This window comes from Columba livia, chromosome 1 (assembly GCF_036013475.1).
Source record: "Columba livia isolate bColLiv1 breed racing homer chromosome 1, bColLiv1.pat.W.v2, whole genome shotgun sequence".
NCBI lineage: Eukaryota > Metazoa > Chordata > Aves > Columbiformes > Columbidae > Columba > Columba livia.
The window spans coordinates 185,984,027-185,999,750 of NC_088602.1; the positions used below are offsets into that span (position 1 = coordinate 185,984,027).

Consider the following 15,724-nt stretch of genomic DNA (forward strand, 5'->3'; position numbering starts at 1 on the left):
CATAATATGCATGTTTCTACATAGGGCTGTGTAAAGAATCCTGCCAGATACATCATTTAGTGCATAATCAATAAGCCCCACTTACAAGCACATAACGTATTCCACATACCTTCATCAGGGGTGATCTGTTATCACTGTCAAGAAGATTTAGCTTACACTTGCTTTCTACCAAATGTGTAACAACAGCCACGTGGCCATTCGCGCAGGCGAGATGCAGAGGTGTCCTAAAAATTAAATATATTAAATTAGCACAGGCAGACAACTAAAGAAATATTTCAGGCTGGGATAAATTGATATGAATATGAGTTTCACTTTGTAAAAAGTAAGCTTAAGAAAAGATTTTGTAACAGCAAAAGATTACTAGTAGCAGCAGCTGCACACCATATGCCTGAGGCTGGCTAGCAAAAACCTTCCAGAGAGTCCACTTTGTAAGGTGACATTTCCTTCACTGTAAAACTGACCCTGCACAAACAGATTCCTGTGCCCAGGCATTGGTCCCTGCATCCAGCAGGACAACACACAAGGCACAACAACAGAGACCAAAGCCTGAGCATCTGAGGGCTATGGCAAGTAAAACTCTTAAGCTCTTCTGTGATTATTCATATCCCAGAAGTGTATCAGAAATGTAGAAGGTGGGTTTTATAGCAAGAATATTAGTATTTCCCTGAGCTTTGAGAATTTATGCTGCTTTTATTTTTCCTAGCGTGTTTACTACTGTACCAAACACAAGGATGCACATGCACCGAAGTGCCTCTGATAACATGTAGCAAACCAGAGAGCAAGACTCTGTAATCCTGACTACAGGAAAGTAATATTTGACCATCCTGACATGTTAAACTATCATAGTCATAAAAAGCCTACTACAGAGGAAGTCCTCTTCAAGGAAGGAATACTGTATTTCAACAGTACATGACCAGCATAAGAAAATGAAACTTTTTTCTTCAAGTTAAGTCTTGTCAGAAAGAAAAGAGCTCCTTCAAGCCACAGAACATTTTAGGTCTGATGTCAATTAATCAGCCTAGTTTTACCCAAAGACACAATCGCCCAAAAAGTCCTTGCATGTGTTTCCTCCTAAATCACAGGCAGAAAGCAGCACAAGCTTCACTCTGTGCAGAAGGTAAAGCTCCTGCTGCTCTGCAGGACACCTATCCCAACAGAGAAGACGACAATCCACAAAACACACAGGACCTTTCTCCCTTGAAGGTGATGCAATAACAATGCTGCAGTTCCTCTAGAACTGAGGGGGATGGCAGCACCAGTTTTGAACTGCAACACTGTGGGTAGGTCCTTGTCTATATTTAGAAATGCTCAACTAACATTGCAATTGCTTTGGTACCTTGCTGAGAAGCAAGAGGACAGCAGCTCACTGGCTAGGTGGGAATGAAAAGGGAGAGGTAAACAAATGCAGTGGTATGTGATGCAGAAACACAGTAATTTGTAATGCAGATACTTCTCGTTACAGTGCAGCTGATGCACCTCCTCCATGGCAACAAGGACAAGGACAAGAAAAACACGCAGAAGAACTTGCAATATCTTGCTACAGATGGGGAAGAGACAGAACCATCAATGGAGGAGTCCCTCTGGTGACTACCACCACTTTTTGAGAAATTCCCATGTAAGTATACAGGATCCTCCATATCTGAAGAAATGACCGACTAAGATTATCTGGGAGCGCTGATCCTAACTGGCTATGAAGGATTTCACCATCACCTAAAAGCTGCTACTAGCAAGCACTATGAAACATGACAAACCTCAAGAAGTCACAATCAGCTCTGCAAACCGAAAAGCCTTCAGGAAACCTGCAACTGGTTGCTGCCCTCCTCAACCAAGCCTCTCAGCCTGCCAACAGGAAAGGAGATGGCTCTGCTTGCAGCAAGGCCTGCTGAGCTCCACAGAAGATCCATTTTAGGAAACAGGCTGGCAGGGAATATCACAGTTTCACGTACCTGCAAGAAACCTCCAGTAACACCAAAGCTGCTCTGCCACCCAGCCATGGGGACACTGCCCAGACTCTGCTTCTCCTGCTGCAATCCTATGCTGATCACCCATGGCGTAAAAGAGAACTGCTGATGACTGAGCAGCTGCAAAACTGCCCCAATGGGATACAACAGGGAAACAGCAGGCTGGCGTCATGTATTTCCAACAGCACTTGAGCCCATGACCCAGCAGCTACAAGCTAAGCAATGAAAAGCTCTAGAGTTCACTCTGACAGACAGCTGACAAGGTAAATCTCTCTTAGCGATTAGCTTCGACCCAGGATTCATGACTAGCTGGCATCATGCCTATAGTGCTTCCAACTCCCTGCTAAGTTTTGCCCATCTTGTTCAGTAAGGCTGAAGGCTTTGCTAGACCACCTCTGAAAAGCTGCCTGCTCCTAACTGATACCATTCCAGGTACAGTTCTTGGGAGGTCCTGTGGGCTACAGGACCTACCTACTTTATGAAAGGAGCCTATAGGTCTGATACTTGCCATGTCCCCGGTACAAGATTTTGGTTTTGGAAATCCTGAGGAGCAGAACAGAGATACTCATATGAACAATGCACACCTTAGCCATTACTAGTCACGTTTCTTATTCTTCACATCTCTTTCCAACTATGTCAACTCTTCCAGTCCCTGGAGGACACAGTGAAGCTCTGAAACACAACTGCATGTGATGGTCACTCACAACACATATCACAACCACAAGCACTTAAGAGGGCACAGCTGGGCCTGCAATCCTCATGGCTGGTATAGTGTACAGGGGTTGCAGAAACCAGGCAGACTGTCCACCGAATTTCTCTCAGGTAAGCTCTTCAGCGCTGGGCACTGTCATGCCAAAATCATCACAGTGCTCTATGTACGTACACTACTTTCTCTTGTGTTTTTTTTTTGTTGTGGTTGTTTTTTTTGTTTGTTTGGTTGGGTGTTTTTTATTTTTTAGAGTGTGTTACTTTATTTGGTCATGAAATGAATAACTTATGATTTTTCTATGTATAAACAACGTTTAATCCAATTCCTTAATTGGATTCCTTAAGCATGTGTTCATTAGAGCATAAGCAAAACAGCGCTGGGTGCGTGGGGGATTTGCTCCACCCAACACGCATACCTTTTAACAATAAGAAATGTGCTTAAATACAGTAAGGTATTACATATTCATAATAACCTCAGGAATGCCTATACATATTCATAACCTTTCCCCACCTCTTCTAAAATCAGTCTCAGATAACCATTTCCATAGTCTCCTCCTTGACCGTCCTCTGTTGCACCTGTGCAGTGTCACTTGGTGATTTTGAGGACGGGTCTTTGGAGGTCTTTCGATGAAGGCTCCTGCAGCTTTGTCACAGTGAACTTTTTACCACTGGCTCATTATGATGAATTGGCTGGAACCCAAACTGCCAAGTCGACCAAAATCAGACTGGCACTCCCTTTTTGCTGTAAATCTTGGCTATCTTGTCTCCTCAAGGTTACAGCTGGTGCTGTAAAACTTATCTTGGCATTCGATGAGGTTCTGTTTTTTTCTTAACACAACTGGTTACATACAGCTCTAAACTAGATATTCATTATGTGGCTTAAAGTGGTGGTTTGTTAGTAGGCCCTTATTATGTGGTTGGTTAACCCTTAAAATGTTAGCTTCCTCTATCAATATAACTTCATAAACAAGTTTCATAACTTTTTACATAGAACTTAACCACCTTTTCCTTTTTCCAGGTTCAGAGCCCGTGCCTCATTTGGTTATATCTGTAAACATTAAACATATTAGCACAAACCACAACTGCATTTCTCACACTCAGTTATAACACTGATAGTAGCATGACACACAGAAGGAAACCTTTCCAGAGGAAACAAAGCTTTCTAGACAAGATGAACTTAAAATCTAAAACCCAGCCAAATTTCCTACCAGGGTCTGCTAAGACCTGATGACTGACTGAATCAGCCACAGTCAAAGAGAAGGGGCAGTAAGAAAAAAAGATAAACATTCAGCAGCTATTTCCACAAATGTCATTGGGCACCTTGACTCAGGAAGCTGGAGTGTGCACAAAAAGCACTCAGACCACCTTAAACTGCATCCCCCATCGCCAGCTGCATAAACAAATCCTAACTGGCAACACAAAGGCACACAACACACATTACTGAAGTGTATGCTTACCATGCTCTTCCTTGCTTCTCCTACAAATATAGGTGTATTTAGGTGCTTTCAGGGCAGTATGCCAGCTGGCTGGCAAAAGTCCAGTCTTTGGGATAGATGCTGAGCTACTCTGATAAAACCAGCATGTCTTCAGAATGTCATAAAAGTTTTGAATCCGAGACTTTTCAAAAAAAAGAGGCATTAGAGAACTGACACATACATGACCCAAAACTTCAGCTGATTCCCTTATGCTTATGATGGATCACTAAGAGCTATGCTGCAGCCCAGGGCTTCTCCTTAAAATACAATTGCAAGTACTTGCTATGCTTGACTCAAAAACCCACAGAGTAACACCTGCCAGAAAAAGCAGTTTCTCCTGCAAGTTGCTGCCCAGATCTTCCAAGCCAAGGCATCAAGTGACTGGGCCAAAGCCCCAGAACAAACAACTAACTGCCACCCAAAATCAGACTATTGCTTTGGCTGACACATCATAGTCATAAAAGATGTATCAGGCAACTGCACATGGAGCACCAAGATAAAACACAGTTATTTTGCACCAGAACCCTTTCCTAACTGCGGCGCTTACCTCTCCACAAGTTACTCCCTAGTAAGAGAATGCAGCTTTTTTGGCTCAACTACTAAACTTGCACGCCGAACCCTTCGAGATACACAGAGATGCATGCCATTGCAGTTTGACTTTTGACTGTGGCTGGAGAACGGCTGTGATGTCCCTTGTGCGCCCCGTCTTTCTGTTGCCAGCTCCCCTCCCCCCCTGCGCCCCCGGCAGGGAAATACCACTCCGGGAAACGAGAACGGGACAAAAGGCGACAGTGGGATGCTAGGTCGAACAGAAATGTTTCTGGCAGCACAAGGGCCGAGCTCGGTGACAGAACCAGACCTCTCGCCCCTCGCAGCGACGTGGCCGTTTGTCCCCAGCGCCGCATCGCTACCGGGGGCTGCGGCTGCACCTCGAGGCTCCCGCCGCTGCCGCCCCCCGCCCTGCGGCGCTGCTCCCCCCTTACCTCGCCTCCTCGTCCCGCCCGTCGATGCTGAATTTCTTCAGCCGCCGCCGCACCTGGGCCAGGTCTCCGCTGGCGGCCGCGCGGTGCAGCTTGCTCAACTCCTTGTACTGGATGTCGTAGGCACCGGGGGGGCAGGGCAGGGAGGCGCTGCCGGACGGCGGCTGCCCTTTCTTCTTCCACCCGAACCCGAAGAACTTCTTCATCCTGCAGCGCGGGCACGGTCCCGCCTCAGGCGAGCAACGGCGGCAGGCAATCGGCCGGCAAAGTCGAGGACTGGGACGCGGGGGAGTGGAGCTCCCGCAAGCGACCTCCGCCCACTACCACTGCTGCGCGGCGAACTGCGAGGGGCGGATAATCACAGAACAGCGTCTCGCTGCCCCGGTAACGGCAACAGCGCCAACGGCCACCGCCCCCCACGCGACGGCGCAGGCGCGGTTGGGCGGTGACGGGAGGAACGGCTGGCTCTGCCCGCCGCGCGGCCGGCTCCGCGCATGCGCCGCCTCGAGAGCGTGGTGGCCGTTAGCGGCGCCGTTAAATGGCCAACGGGTGGCCGCCATATTTGTGTGTGAGCTGTTTATGAACATAATCTCCAATGAAACTCATGTCCTGGTTTATTTATCACTCCTACTTGTACGTATCTCAGTAGAACCACTCCTTGTTTTCTGGAGTTGGGACTTTGCCAGCATCTGATTGGTAATGGTGTCTTCTGTTCAGCTGTGAAAATAGGGAAAGGCAGTTGACTTATTCTACAGTAATACCTTCTACAAATGAAAGGAGCTCTGAAACACAGCTGCTTTAGCAAGGAACCTGAGGAATGAGTGGAGAAGCAGGGATTAAGGGAGTGGAGCATCTCCCTTATGAGGAAAGTCTGAAGGAGCTGGGTCTCTTTAGCTTGGAGGAGACTGAGGGGTGACCTCAAAACTCTCTCTAGTATCATAGGCTTTTGGCATTTCATCCATCTTGCAAAGCTCTGATTCAAATAACTTTGACTAATCATCCTGCTTTACAGGCCAAGTCTGAAGAAAACCAATAGATTCATCACATCATTTTCTTCAACTCCTTTGTCTACCTGGTGCCAAGGGAGAAAGGGCGATGGGTAGTGAGCTGGTTTTCAGCTCTTTCCTTTGTCTGGCTGGTTTCTGCCTCTCCAGGTGCTGGTTCTGCTCTGCAGAAGGACTTTGAAGGATCAGTTCACTGCCGTGACACCCACTGTAGCTTGTGCCTGCTCAGGGTGCACATCATCGTGCTGGGGAGCCCTGTCTTAGCTCTTCCCTGGGAGCTTGGCCTCTGCTTTGAGGCAGAGCTTGCAAGCACCTATAATGGAGCCACCTAAGAGCTTTCAGTGACTATACCTGTATTGTCCCTGTTTTTACCCAGGACACCTACATCAACATGTCGTTCAGTAAAAATACCTTTACTTTTTCTGGTTTTAACTGCAGCTCTTCCTGTATGATATCTAAAACTACTGCAATCTTGGTAGTTTCCCATTTTGTTGTAAAAAAGTGATGCTGGGATAGCAAAAGGCTGCATGCAGTTCTATACGGTACAAGAAGAGAGTGTTACAATCCCTGAAGTATACTTGTTTAGTGCTAGGCAACCAATGGTAGGAGAAGGAGTAATGGGTTCAACATGGAACACAAGAGATTCCACTTAAATTTGAGAAGAAACATCTTCACAGTGAGGGTGACAGAACACTGGAACAGGCTGCCCGGGGAGGTTGTGGAGTCTCCTTCTCTGGAGACCTTGAAAACCTGTTTGGACGCCTTCCTGTGTAACCCTAACCTCTAGGTGTTCCTGCTCCAGCAGGGGGATTTGACTAGATGATCTTTTGAGGTCCCTTGCTATCCATAACATTCTGTGATTCTGTGAAAAGGTTACACACTATTCAACAGTCAAAGCAACCTTAAAAAACATTTCTGGAAACTCTGCTTTTGAGTCAAGGTGACTAAGGAAAGACCGGCAGAGACAGCTACTGGTGGCAAATGTTACAGAGTTTTTTTTTTCTGCATCACCTCTACCACATTGTGCCCTGCGAAGCAAGGACACCATTCAGAAAAGCCAAAGCTGAACTGTCTCCTGCTCAACTCATGCCTAAGATGGGGGATCAAGGGCTGATCTGGGGCAAAGCCAACTTCATACCGTTGTTCCGAGTTATGGCAGTGTTACTTCCCTCTCTTCCTGAGAAGGAATTAATCTGCCAGACTTAGAAGAAGCTGGCGAGGCCTCAGGCTGCAGCCAGGCCTGTGCCAGCCTCACTGCTCTCAGCCATGACCCTCACCCATGGACGTGACCTCCTGGTTGAACTGTAGATGTGCCTGTCCCTATGGCCTGGCCTGGTGACCCATGGTCATGGCTGCCCTGCTTACTGTCACCAGACCTGTTCTGCTTTTCTTGCTGAGGGCCTGTGATGCTGCTCCGTGGCCCCCATGAAGTCAGAGACCCTGCTGGCCTCTTGCTCATCCTTGATGTGCCTTTGCAGGTATTGCTCTGCACATTCATTTTTACCCATGATGGCAACTGCGGCAGTGGTTATCATCAGCTACTACTACTACTGCAAGAGAAGAGGCATCAAGGAGAAAACAGATAATTGACCATACCAAAAAATGGATAGGAAAAGGGCAACGCAGGTCTCAAAAGAAAACAAAAGATCCCAAACAGAAGCAGCAAAAGAAAATCACCAAGAAAACCCCAAATAAACCAGAGCTCTCCGGGGTTCTTAACCTACCACACCCATAGACCATTTCAGAGCAGCTGTTCTTCATTTCTCTCTGTAAACTAAGCTGGGACTCTCTCTCCTCATACACACTTAGTTTCTTCATAACTCTGTTCAGTAGCTTACACATCAAATTAGTCAAGAAAACAATGAAGCAAAGGAACAACTGGCCTTCTTCACGCACTCACGTAAAAAAGCACAGGCATGGCTTGCTCCATCTGTAATGTGCTTGACACACCAGGAATTACTGACAAAAGTATAGCAGGCGGGCTACGGAGACTGAGACGGAATATGTGTGGAGAGTTTCTTTGACTGGTGGTGATAGAATAAGGCTTTCTGAGGAAGAATCTCAAGGATATTGGGGTCCTGGTGTATTTCTAACAGTAGAAGATGACAGGGAGCCTTGGTCCATGACCCAGAGAGCTGCGTCTTGTGCTGGTGGTTTAGACCCTTTGGAGAGGGGAGACCCGCTTGCTATCCCTACCTCTGGGGTAAGCCAGCTTATTGAGAGCATTCAGAAAGCAGCTTGTCTTCAGCTGATGCATGATAGACATTTGGTTCCTCGCCAGCCCTCTCCAATGTTGCTGTTTTGCTGACCCTGACAGGATGACCCCCTTAATTAGAGGGTTACCTGACTCGTTAAAAGTCTATGCCATACAAATCCAGGATCGTCTGAGAGCCACCACAGCAGGTGAGCCTCAGGCTGGACCGGGTCTCTCTTGGGGAGAGACTGCATGGGAGTTGATTAATTATGGCTGGCCTATGGGGTTCGTCAGTAAAGAGGTTAAGTCTCAAGTAGAGGTGCGCCGAACTGAAACAGAGGTAAAACTCCCTCGCCCCCCGAGATAAGAATTTTACAGTGGTAGGTTTGAGGCATCAGTGTTGGAAATCAGGTCTGGATAAAGGTATTCCCCAGGAACTGATGGATGGTTTGCCACTCCCCAATTTACAGCTGCTCGTAAAGATGTGGAAACCAGTGAAAACAGGTCAACCAGGAAAGCAAGACACTCCCACAGCCCCTGTAACTCAGGTGTCAGCCATGCCAGTCATTCCCACTGCTCCTAGAGAGGAATTCAACAGCCCCTCAAAGCCGGGAAACCTCCTTTGCTGTCTCCAGTAAGTGAGCCGGGGGACGGCGAATGGATATATTTCAGACGGCTCACTGAAAATAAGGGGGATCTGCTAGTAACTGGGACTCCCACAAATATTCTGGATTTGGATTTACTGAAGGGACTGGTGGCAGCTCAAAGCACCAAGCACCTGGACTAACAAACAGAGCAACAAATGGTGAAGGTCCTATAGGACAGTTAGCTGCCGAACGCAGTATCATTCAGCAGCTCCTCAGAGTTTTGTTAGATGTGTTAGAGCAGTATTTCAAAGTGCTTACCTTAGCCACATAGGCTTCAACCTGTCCTGGTTTTGCTAAAAACAAGTTTCTCTTTTAGTGAATTTGCCTGTCAGCTAAAGCCTTCGTATTAACTGCATTTTCCTGGAGAACCAGACACATGTTTTGGTAAACCTAGCAATGGAATGCAAACTTATTGATAAGCACGGATGGACATCTCACGTGAGGAGAAGCAAGTGACCAAGAAACTGATCAACTGTGTATAACATCCCATTCACGTGAATACTTCATATAAAGTGGGAGATCACGAGGATCTTTTTCCTTTTGCCCTTTTCCCTTCTGCTTATGGCTGACATTAGGAGAGGACCTTGCTAGTCGTCCCTGCAAACTGAGGCCTAGTGAGAGACTGAATCCAGCTCCGATTGGCTGCAGAGTCTAATCCAGGACTTTGGTTGCCGGCTCTGCAGTTGCTGAGACTTTCAAGATTGGTTTTGTATATTTTGTATTATTTTCTCTATTCTTATTAGTAGCATTAGTAAAACATTGTTAATTTTTCCAACTCTCTTCTCTCTGTCCTTTTTTCCTCCCAATCGTCTCTCCTTAGTGGAAAGGGGGGAGAGGGAGGGGCAAAAAGAGGGAAGTGGGGGGGAGAGGGGGTTAACAATACATCTGCCAGGGTTTTATTGTCACCCCGCAATGTTAACCCTTGACACAACCCTGTTTCTTGATAATAATGTGCTCCCAGCTAGGGTTAGGAAACTTCCTCCTAGAGTCAGATTTCCATTAAGTGCCAAGTTGTTGCCAAGATGTCCCAGTTCAGTTGGATACAGAAATGGACTTGGAGCCACACCTCCACTGACAATGCTGCTTGCAGTGAGAGATTTGTTTCTATGGCATTCCTGAAGGAGATGCGTGCTGGCTTCTGCAAGTTTCTCATTAGCTCTGAAACATTCAGAAGCATACAAAGAATGATCTGTGGGAGTAACTCTTGCACAAAGTTAACCTCCAGGTCTTTGACTATTATTTGACTTCTGAAAGTAGAAGGGATTAAGACTGTCCAAAACAAGAATATAATTTGATCCGAGGTTTTTTGGAGAGCCTATTTCTAAGAAGTCACATCACCGACAAGAACCAGCAAGTTACCAACACTTTGGACTTGTCAGCATTAGGGCTTCAAAGCAACCTGTGAATGCCGTGTGTTTACATCGCTTCTTCTGAAAGGCATGTCATGTGCGTAAGAACTCTGGGCTACTCTCCTTTTCCCAAGGAAAGCTCAAACCTCAGACATGGTGCTAAAATGGAACCCAGAAAAGATTTCTTTTGCTTTTGCTTCACAAAATCAAATTCTGCTGCCTGAAGAGCCTATCATTCAAGCATCAAGTTTATCTTTTCTGCCATACACAGAATAAGAGGAGGAGATTATTAGAGATTAGCAAAAAGGCTGCCTGTTAAAGCACAAACAACTTTAAAAATCCCCTAGTAATGCCATGATCGGTGGTGTTATTGCTGGAACACTAAAGAGAAATTAAGACAGTTCTAATAAAGGGGAAGGGTCTTAAGGTGTTTTCCTCACAAATATGCCATCTTATGTGTACATATATAAAACTAACCAGATATAGGAGAGGGATTTTACAAGGAAAATATACAAGGAAAAAGCATCTTATTAGCACTGCAAAAAAGCATGGACTTACCTTTCCAGACGTGCGGTTTTTACTCACTGTCTCTTGGAGTTACGAGCTTAGCCACTGCTGCCAGGAGCCACCTCCCCCCCCCCAAAAACTGAGACTCTGCTTGGCTTGCCGCCACATGTGTAAGTAAAATTAACCCTCACAGGATTGCAAGTGCATCTACTTTCCATGCACATTTGCACATGTATTAATACTTTCAGTGCACATCTGCACATGTATTAATACTTTCAGTGCACATCTGCACGTGTATTTTCCGTGCTCAATACGAGCACGTGTATACAGGATTGCAAGTGTACTATAAATTTACCCTCGCAGAATCACGAGTGTACACTTCCCGTACTCGTATTGGGAGTACGTGTATCCCTTTGAAAATAATCCCACACCGTATCAGGCAAGTGTGTACTCTTCCCAGACTCAGGGGCGGCTCCGGCATTATTTTTGGTGAAGCCATGTGCATGGACACTGTGGACCTGTGTATTAGTTGCTGCCCCCTAATAATTTTCCTCAACTGATATCTGAACCTGTATTTAAGTCACTTTTGGAGTGCTAAAACCCTGTTTCTCACTGGTTTACCCTCTTGTCCCTTAAACTAACCTCGGAGTGCCTCTGTGACATTTTTGGCGTAGTTGAGCAGGATATCAGATATGGAGGAATTATTTAGAGCATTGAGTAATGTCTCTGCAGTATGTCTCTGGGGTCTTGCCGTAATGTGGATTGCGATCTGTTTCAGTCTGGCCGTTTGCTTAAAGGTAGCACAGGATCTGTCTAAACTTAAGCTCCAAATGGAGGAAAACCTTTCACGGCAAAGCGAGCAGTCTGACTTTTTTAGGCAGGACCTTTCGCAGCAAAGCGAACAATTTGACTCTTTAAAACAGGACCTTTCACGGCAAAACGAACAGTTTGATTCTATAAAGCAAAACCTTTCACGGTAAAGCGAACATTTTGACTCTCTAATACAGGACTTTTTGCAGCAAAACATATGATCGGATTTTTTAGAACAGAGATTTGGCATGTTAGAACAGAAACTTGTTTTTTTGGAACAAAAACTTAAGTTTTTGTTAATTAATACAAGAGCTTCCCCTAGCGGCCCCCCAGTTCAGGTGTGCCCCTCGCCCCCCCTGCTTCTTGACAAAGATACTGATTCTGAAAACGGTGTTGATGAAGGGGGAGTAGAAACAAAGGATGTGCATCCTCCTATTAGAACTGAAACACATACGGAAGGACGAGGCAAAAATACAAGCAGGGCTACCCATAGCATGCCATATTCAGGACTGGAGCTAGGAGATTTACAAACTAAATTCTCACGCAAGCCGGGCGAGACAGAGACCGAATATCTTTGGCACGTTTCACTTTAAGGGGGTGACAGAATATTATTGAGTAAGGACGAGGCCACAGGCTTCTGGGGCCCAGGGGTATTTTTAAGTGATGGTCCGGATGATAATCAGTCCATCACATCTCGTGTAGCTTACTGGGCTGGTGGTATAGATCCCAGGGAACGTGGGGAGCCAGTTAAAATTGTTATAAAAGATTTATCAGATCTTGCTGAGGGAGTTCAAAAGGCGGCTTGTATACAAGCAATGTATGAAAGAGGCCAGCAGTCCCCCCCTATGGCGGCGCCGGTGGATCCGGTCCACCTTCGGCTACTTATTAAAGGATTACCGGATGCCTTAAAAATATATGTCCAGTCCCTTAAGGAGAAAATTCAGGGGTCTGTCGATCGTAATAAGCAAAATCCCCGAAGCCCTCCTGAGCATGTATTAACCTGGGTAGAAATTTTACACAACATGGTTACACATGGGCGCGAGATGGGGTGGGTAGACCCGAGCGGCAGCCCATGCAGGAGGCGGACGGTCCTGACGACGAGCCGAGCCTCTTCTGGGGCTGCCCCCCCCCCCGTTGCAGAAACCAGAGAGTTTTGGCTGCCGGTCAGATTAGAGCAGCAGCGTGCAGCGGAGCAGCCTCTGGCGTTTGCTCTGGGTGTGTCTCGAACACTGCTATATAAGCTTTCCACTGAGCATATATAGGAGCTGGTGGAATATTTAGAGGGAACATCAGAGAACAAAGAGGAGGCACCGCCCCCTCTCTGAGGACAAGCGAAACATTAACCCTTTCATATCCTCACAAAGAGAGCCAAAAAATTAGTAGAAGCGGATGGAACCCAGGACCGCCCCACCCACTTTGTATTTTCTTGCCAATGGTCCAGTGATAAAGAACCATACATGCATATTCCCATCGGTTCAAGGTGGATAAGTGTGAAGTTTCTAATTTACACGGGTGCACAAATGAGTGTTTTGAACAGGTGCCAAGCTAACAAACTTGGGATTAAACCATCAAGGAAAGCCATCAATATAGTAGGGGTAACAGGTGTAGCAGAGAGATGTCCTTTAGCTCAAACCCACCTTTTGCTGCCTGGGGAAAAGTGGATGACGGCTGTGGAAGTTGCCATGAGTCCTTATAAGGCAAACATATTGGGATTTGATATTTTGGCAGGTAGACGGTGGTGCTTACCTAATGGGGAGATTTGGAGCTTTGGAAGCCACAGAGCAGAGGTAGCCCGTATTAGAATATTGCCACTCACCTCTGCACCCTTGCAGCTCAAAGGAACTACTGGCATTAGGATTTTGCAAGTTGCTCCTGCTCTACCCACATCTACAACAACCTGTACTCCACAATACCCCCTGCCAAATGCGGCAAAACGGGGCATTACGGAGGTTATTAATGATCTTGAAGAAAGACAAATAATTAGCTGCACCCATTCTCCCTATAATTCTCCAGTTTGGCCCGTTTGCAAGCCTAATGGGCGATGGCACCTAACTGTTTGTCACGGAGGCACCCTGAGGTTAGTTTAAGGGACAACAAGGTCCAAAACAACTTTTATTAAACCGGTGAGAAACAGGGTTTTAGCACTCCAAAAGTGACTTAAATACAGGTTCAGATATCAGTTGAAGAAAATTATTAAGGGGCAGCAACTATTACAACAGGCGGTCCACAGAGTGCATGCACATGGCTTCACCCAAAACAATGGCGGAGCCGTCCCTGAGTCCCGGAGAAGTACACACTCGCCTAAACACGGTGTGGGATTATTTTTAAAGAGATACACGTACTCGTAGTGAGTACGGGAAGTGTACACTCGCGATTCTGCGAGGGTAAATATATAATACACTCGCAATCCTGCGAGGGTTAATTTGCTTACACGTGCAAATGTGCACGGAATATTACACGTGCTTATGTGGAAGCACGGGAGGAAAATACACTCGCGATTGTGCGAGGAAATAATTTATACACGTGCTCGTATTGAGCACGGAAAGTACAAGTTACACCTGCAAATGTGCATGGAAGGAAAATACACCCGTGATTATGTGAGGATTAATTTTACACGTGCTCATATTGAGCACCGAAAGTTACACGTGCATATGTACATGGAAAGTATAAATATACTCGCAATCCTGTGAGAAGTTTTACTCACACACGTGGCGGCAAGGCAAGCGGAGTCTTCATCCCGGGGAGGGGTCTCTCGGCGGCAGCATCTTGCTCGTGCTCCGAGAGACCCACGACAATGGGCCAAGTCTCGACGAGAATCCCAATTTTATATTGGCTGATCAGATTTGATTGTAGGCATTCTAGAAGCTTCTCTGCACCCCCACACTGGCTGTGGGGTGCCCCTGAAGCCTCCAAACATCCCCCACACTGGCCGCAGGTGCCCAGCGGCTCACTGGCACCTCGGCACTCCCTTCTCCTAATGGCCCTGGCCAAGGTGCTCTGGGGCCAAACAAAAGAAGCTGTTAGCCTCAAGTAGCAGAGAGAGAGGGAGATGTGCCTACTCCTTCCATACTGAAGGAGGGAGGGGGAGAGAGGGGGATTTGCATTCTGCCACACTATTGATTATCGAAAACTGAATAATAACACCGCACCCCTAACAGCTGCCATCTCAAACATAGCCTCGGTGGTGACTGTAATACAAGCAGCAGCCCACCCATGGATGGCTGCCTTAGATGTTAAAGGTATGTTCTTCATTATTCCCCTAAGGGAAGAAGACAAGGCACAATTCGCTTTTACCTGGGAAGGGAAGCAATACACTTTTAATCAGCTTCCTCAGGGGTACAAACACGCTCCTACTGTAATAAGTGATGGTCAAAAATTGTTAATGTTGAACAAATCGAGTAGGATTCAATTGTATTATGCATATTATTGTAAGCAGTAACTGTACTTGTGCGAGTTTGATTATGTTTTGTAGAACCTTGTAGTAGTAGTTAAAGACAATGCCATAAATAACAGGACTACCAGGTGGTGCCATAAATAACAGGACTACCGGATGGTGTCATAAATAACAGGACTCCCGGATGGTGCCACAGATAATAGGACTCCCAGATGGTGTTACAGATAACAAAGCGCTCGGATGTTGCAACAGATAACAAAAGTTCCAGAGACGGAAATTCCCAGCACGTAAATGAACGCATAACGTATATAAGCACATAAGAAAGGTTGATTTGGTGTGCCTGTTGGTGGAACTGAGCTTCCCCCGGTCACCCAGCGCTGTTTTGCCTAATTACTGCTTGCTAAATAAAATCGATTGATTGACTCAGAATCGATTTATTGGCTCTTATTTATAACACTACTATTGCCCACAATGCCCTTGCTGCACTCATTGACACTGTACAGGTACCCTCGGGCATTTGTATATATCAATATATAGACGACATCCTAGTGGGCCAAGACAATAAAGAACAGGTGGGGCAAGTAGCAGAAACTCTTTGGAATTTATTGACATAGAACAGATTAGATATTCCACCGTCCAAGTGCCAGGGTCCCAGCCAGGAAGTTAAATTCCTAGGGGCTTGGTGGATAAGGGGA

At 46.2% G+C, this 15,724-nt stretch overlaps 1 protein-coding gene across 10 annotated transcripts in view; it reads right to left on the bottom strand.

Annotated features, from left to right (window-relative positions):
* The window catches only part of ANKRD26 (ankyrin repeat domain containing 26), a 61,481-nt gene extending 55,923 nt beyond the window's left edge, over window positions 1–5,558 (bottom strand). For 9 of the 10 annotated variants that reach the window (XM_065048808.1, XM_065048817.1, XM_065048806.1 and 6 more), the window contains exons 1-2: window positions 5,128–5,558; window positions 110–224 (exon numbers count right to left, since the gene is read on the bottom strand). Coding sequence is in view for 8 of the 10 variants with exons in the window: in XM_065048817.1 (XP_064904889.1) it covers window positions 110–224; window positions 5,128–5,330 (318 nt within the window). In the remaining 2 variants the exon portion in view is untranslated. The remainder of the gene's footprint in view (window positions 1–109; window positions 225–5,127) is intronic. The other variant, XM_065048809.1, reaches the window with a different exon arrangement.
* Between the last annotated feature and the right edge of the window lie 10,166 nt (window positions 5,559–15,724).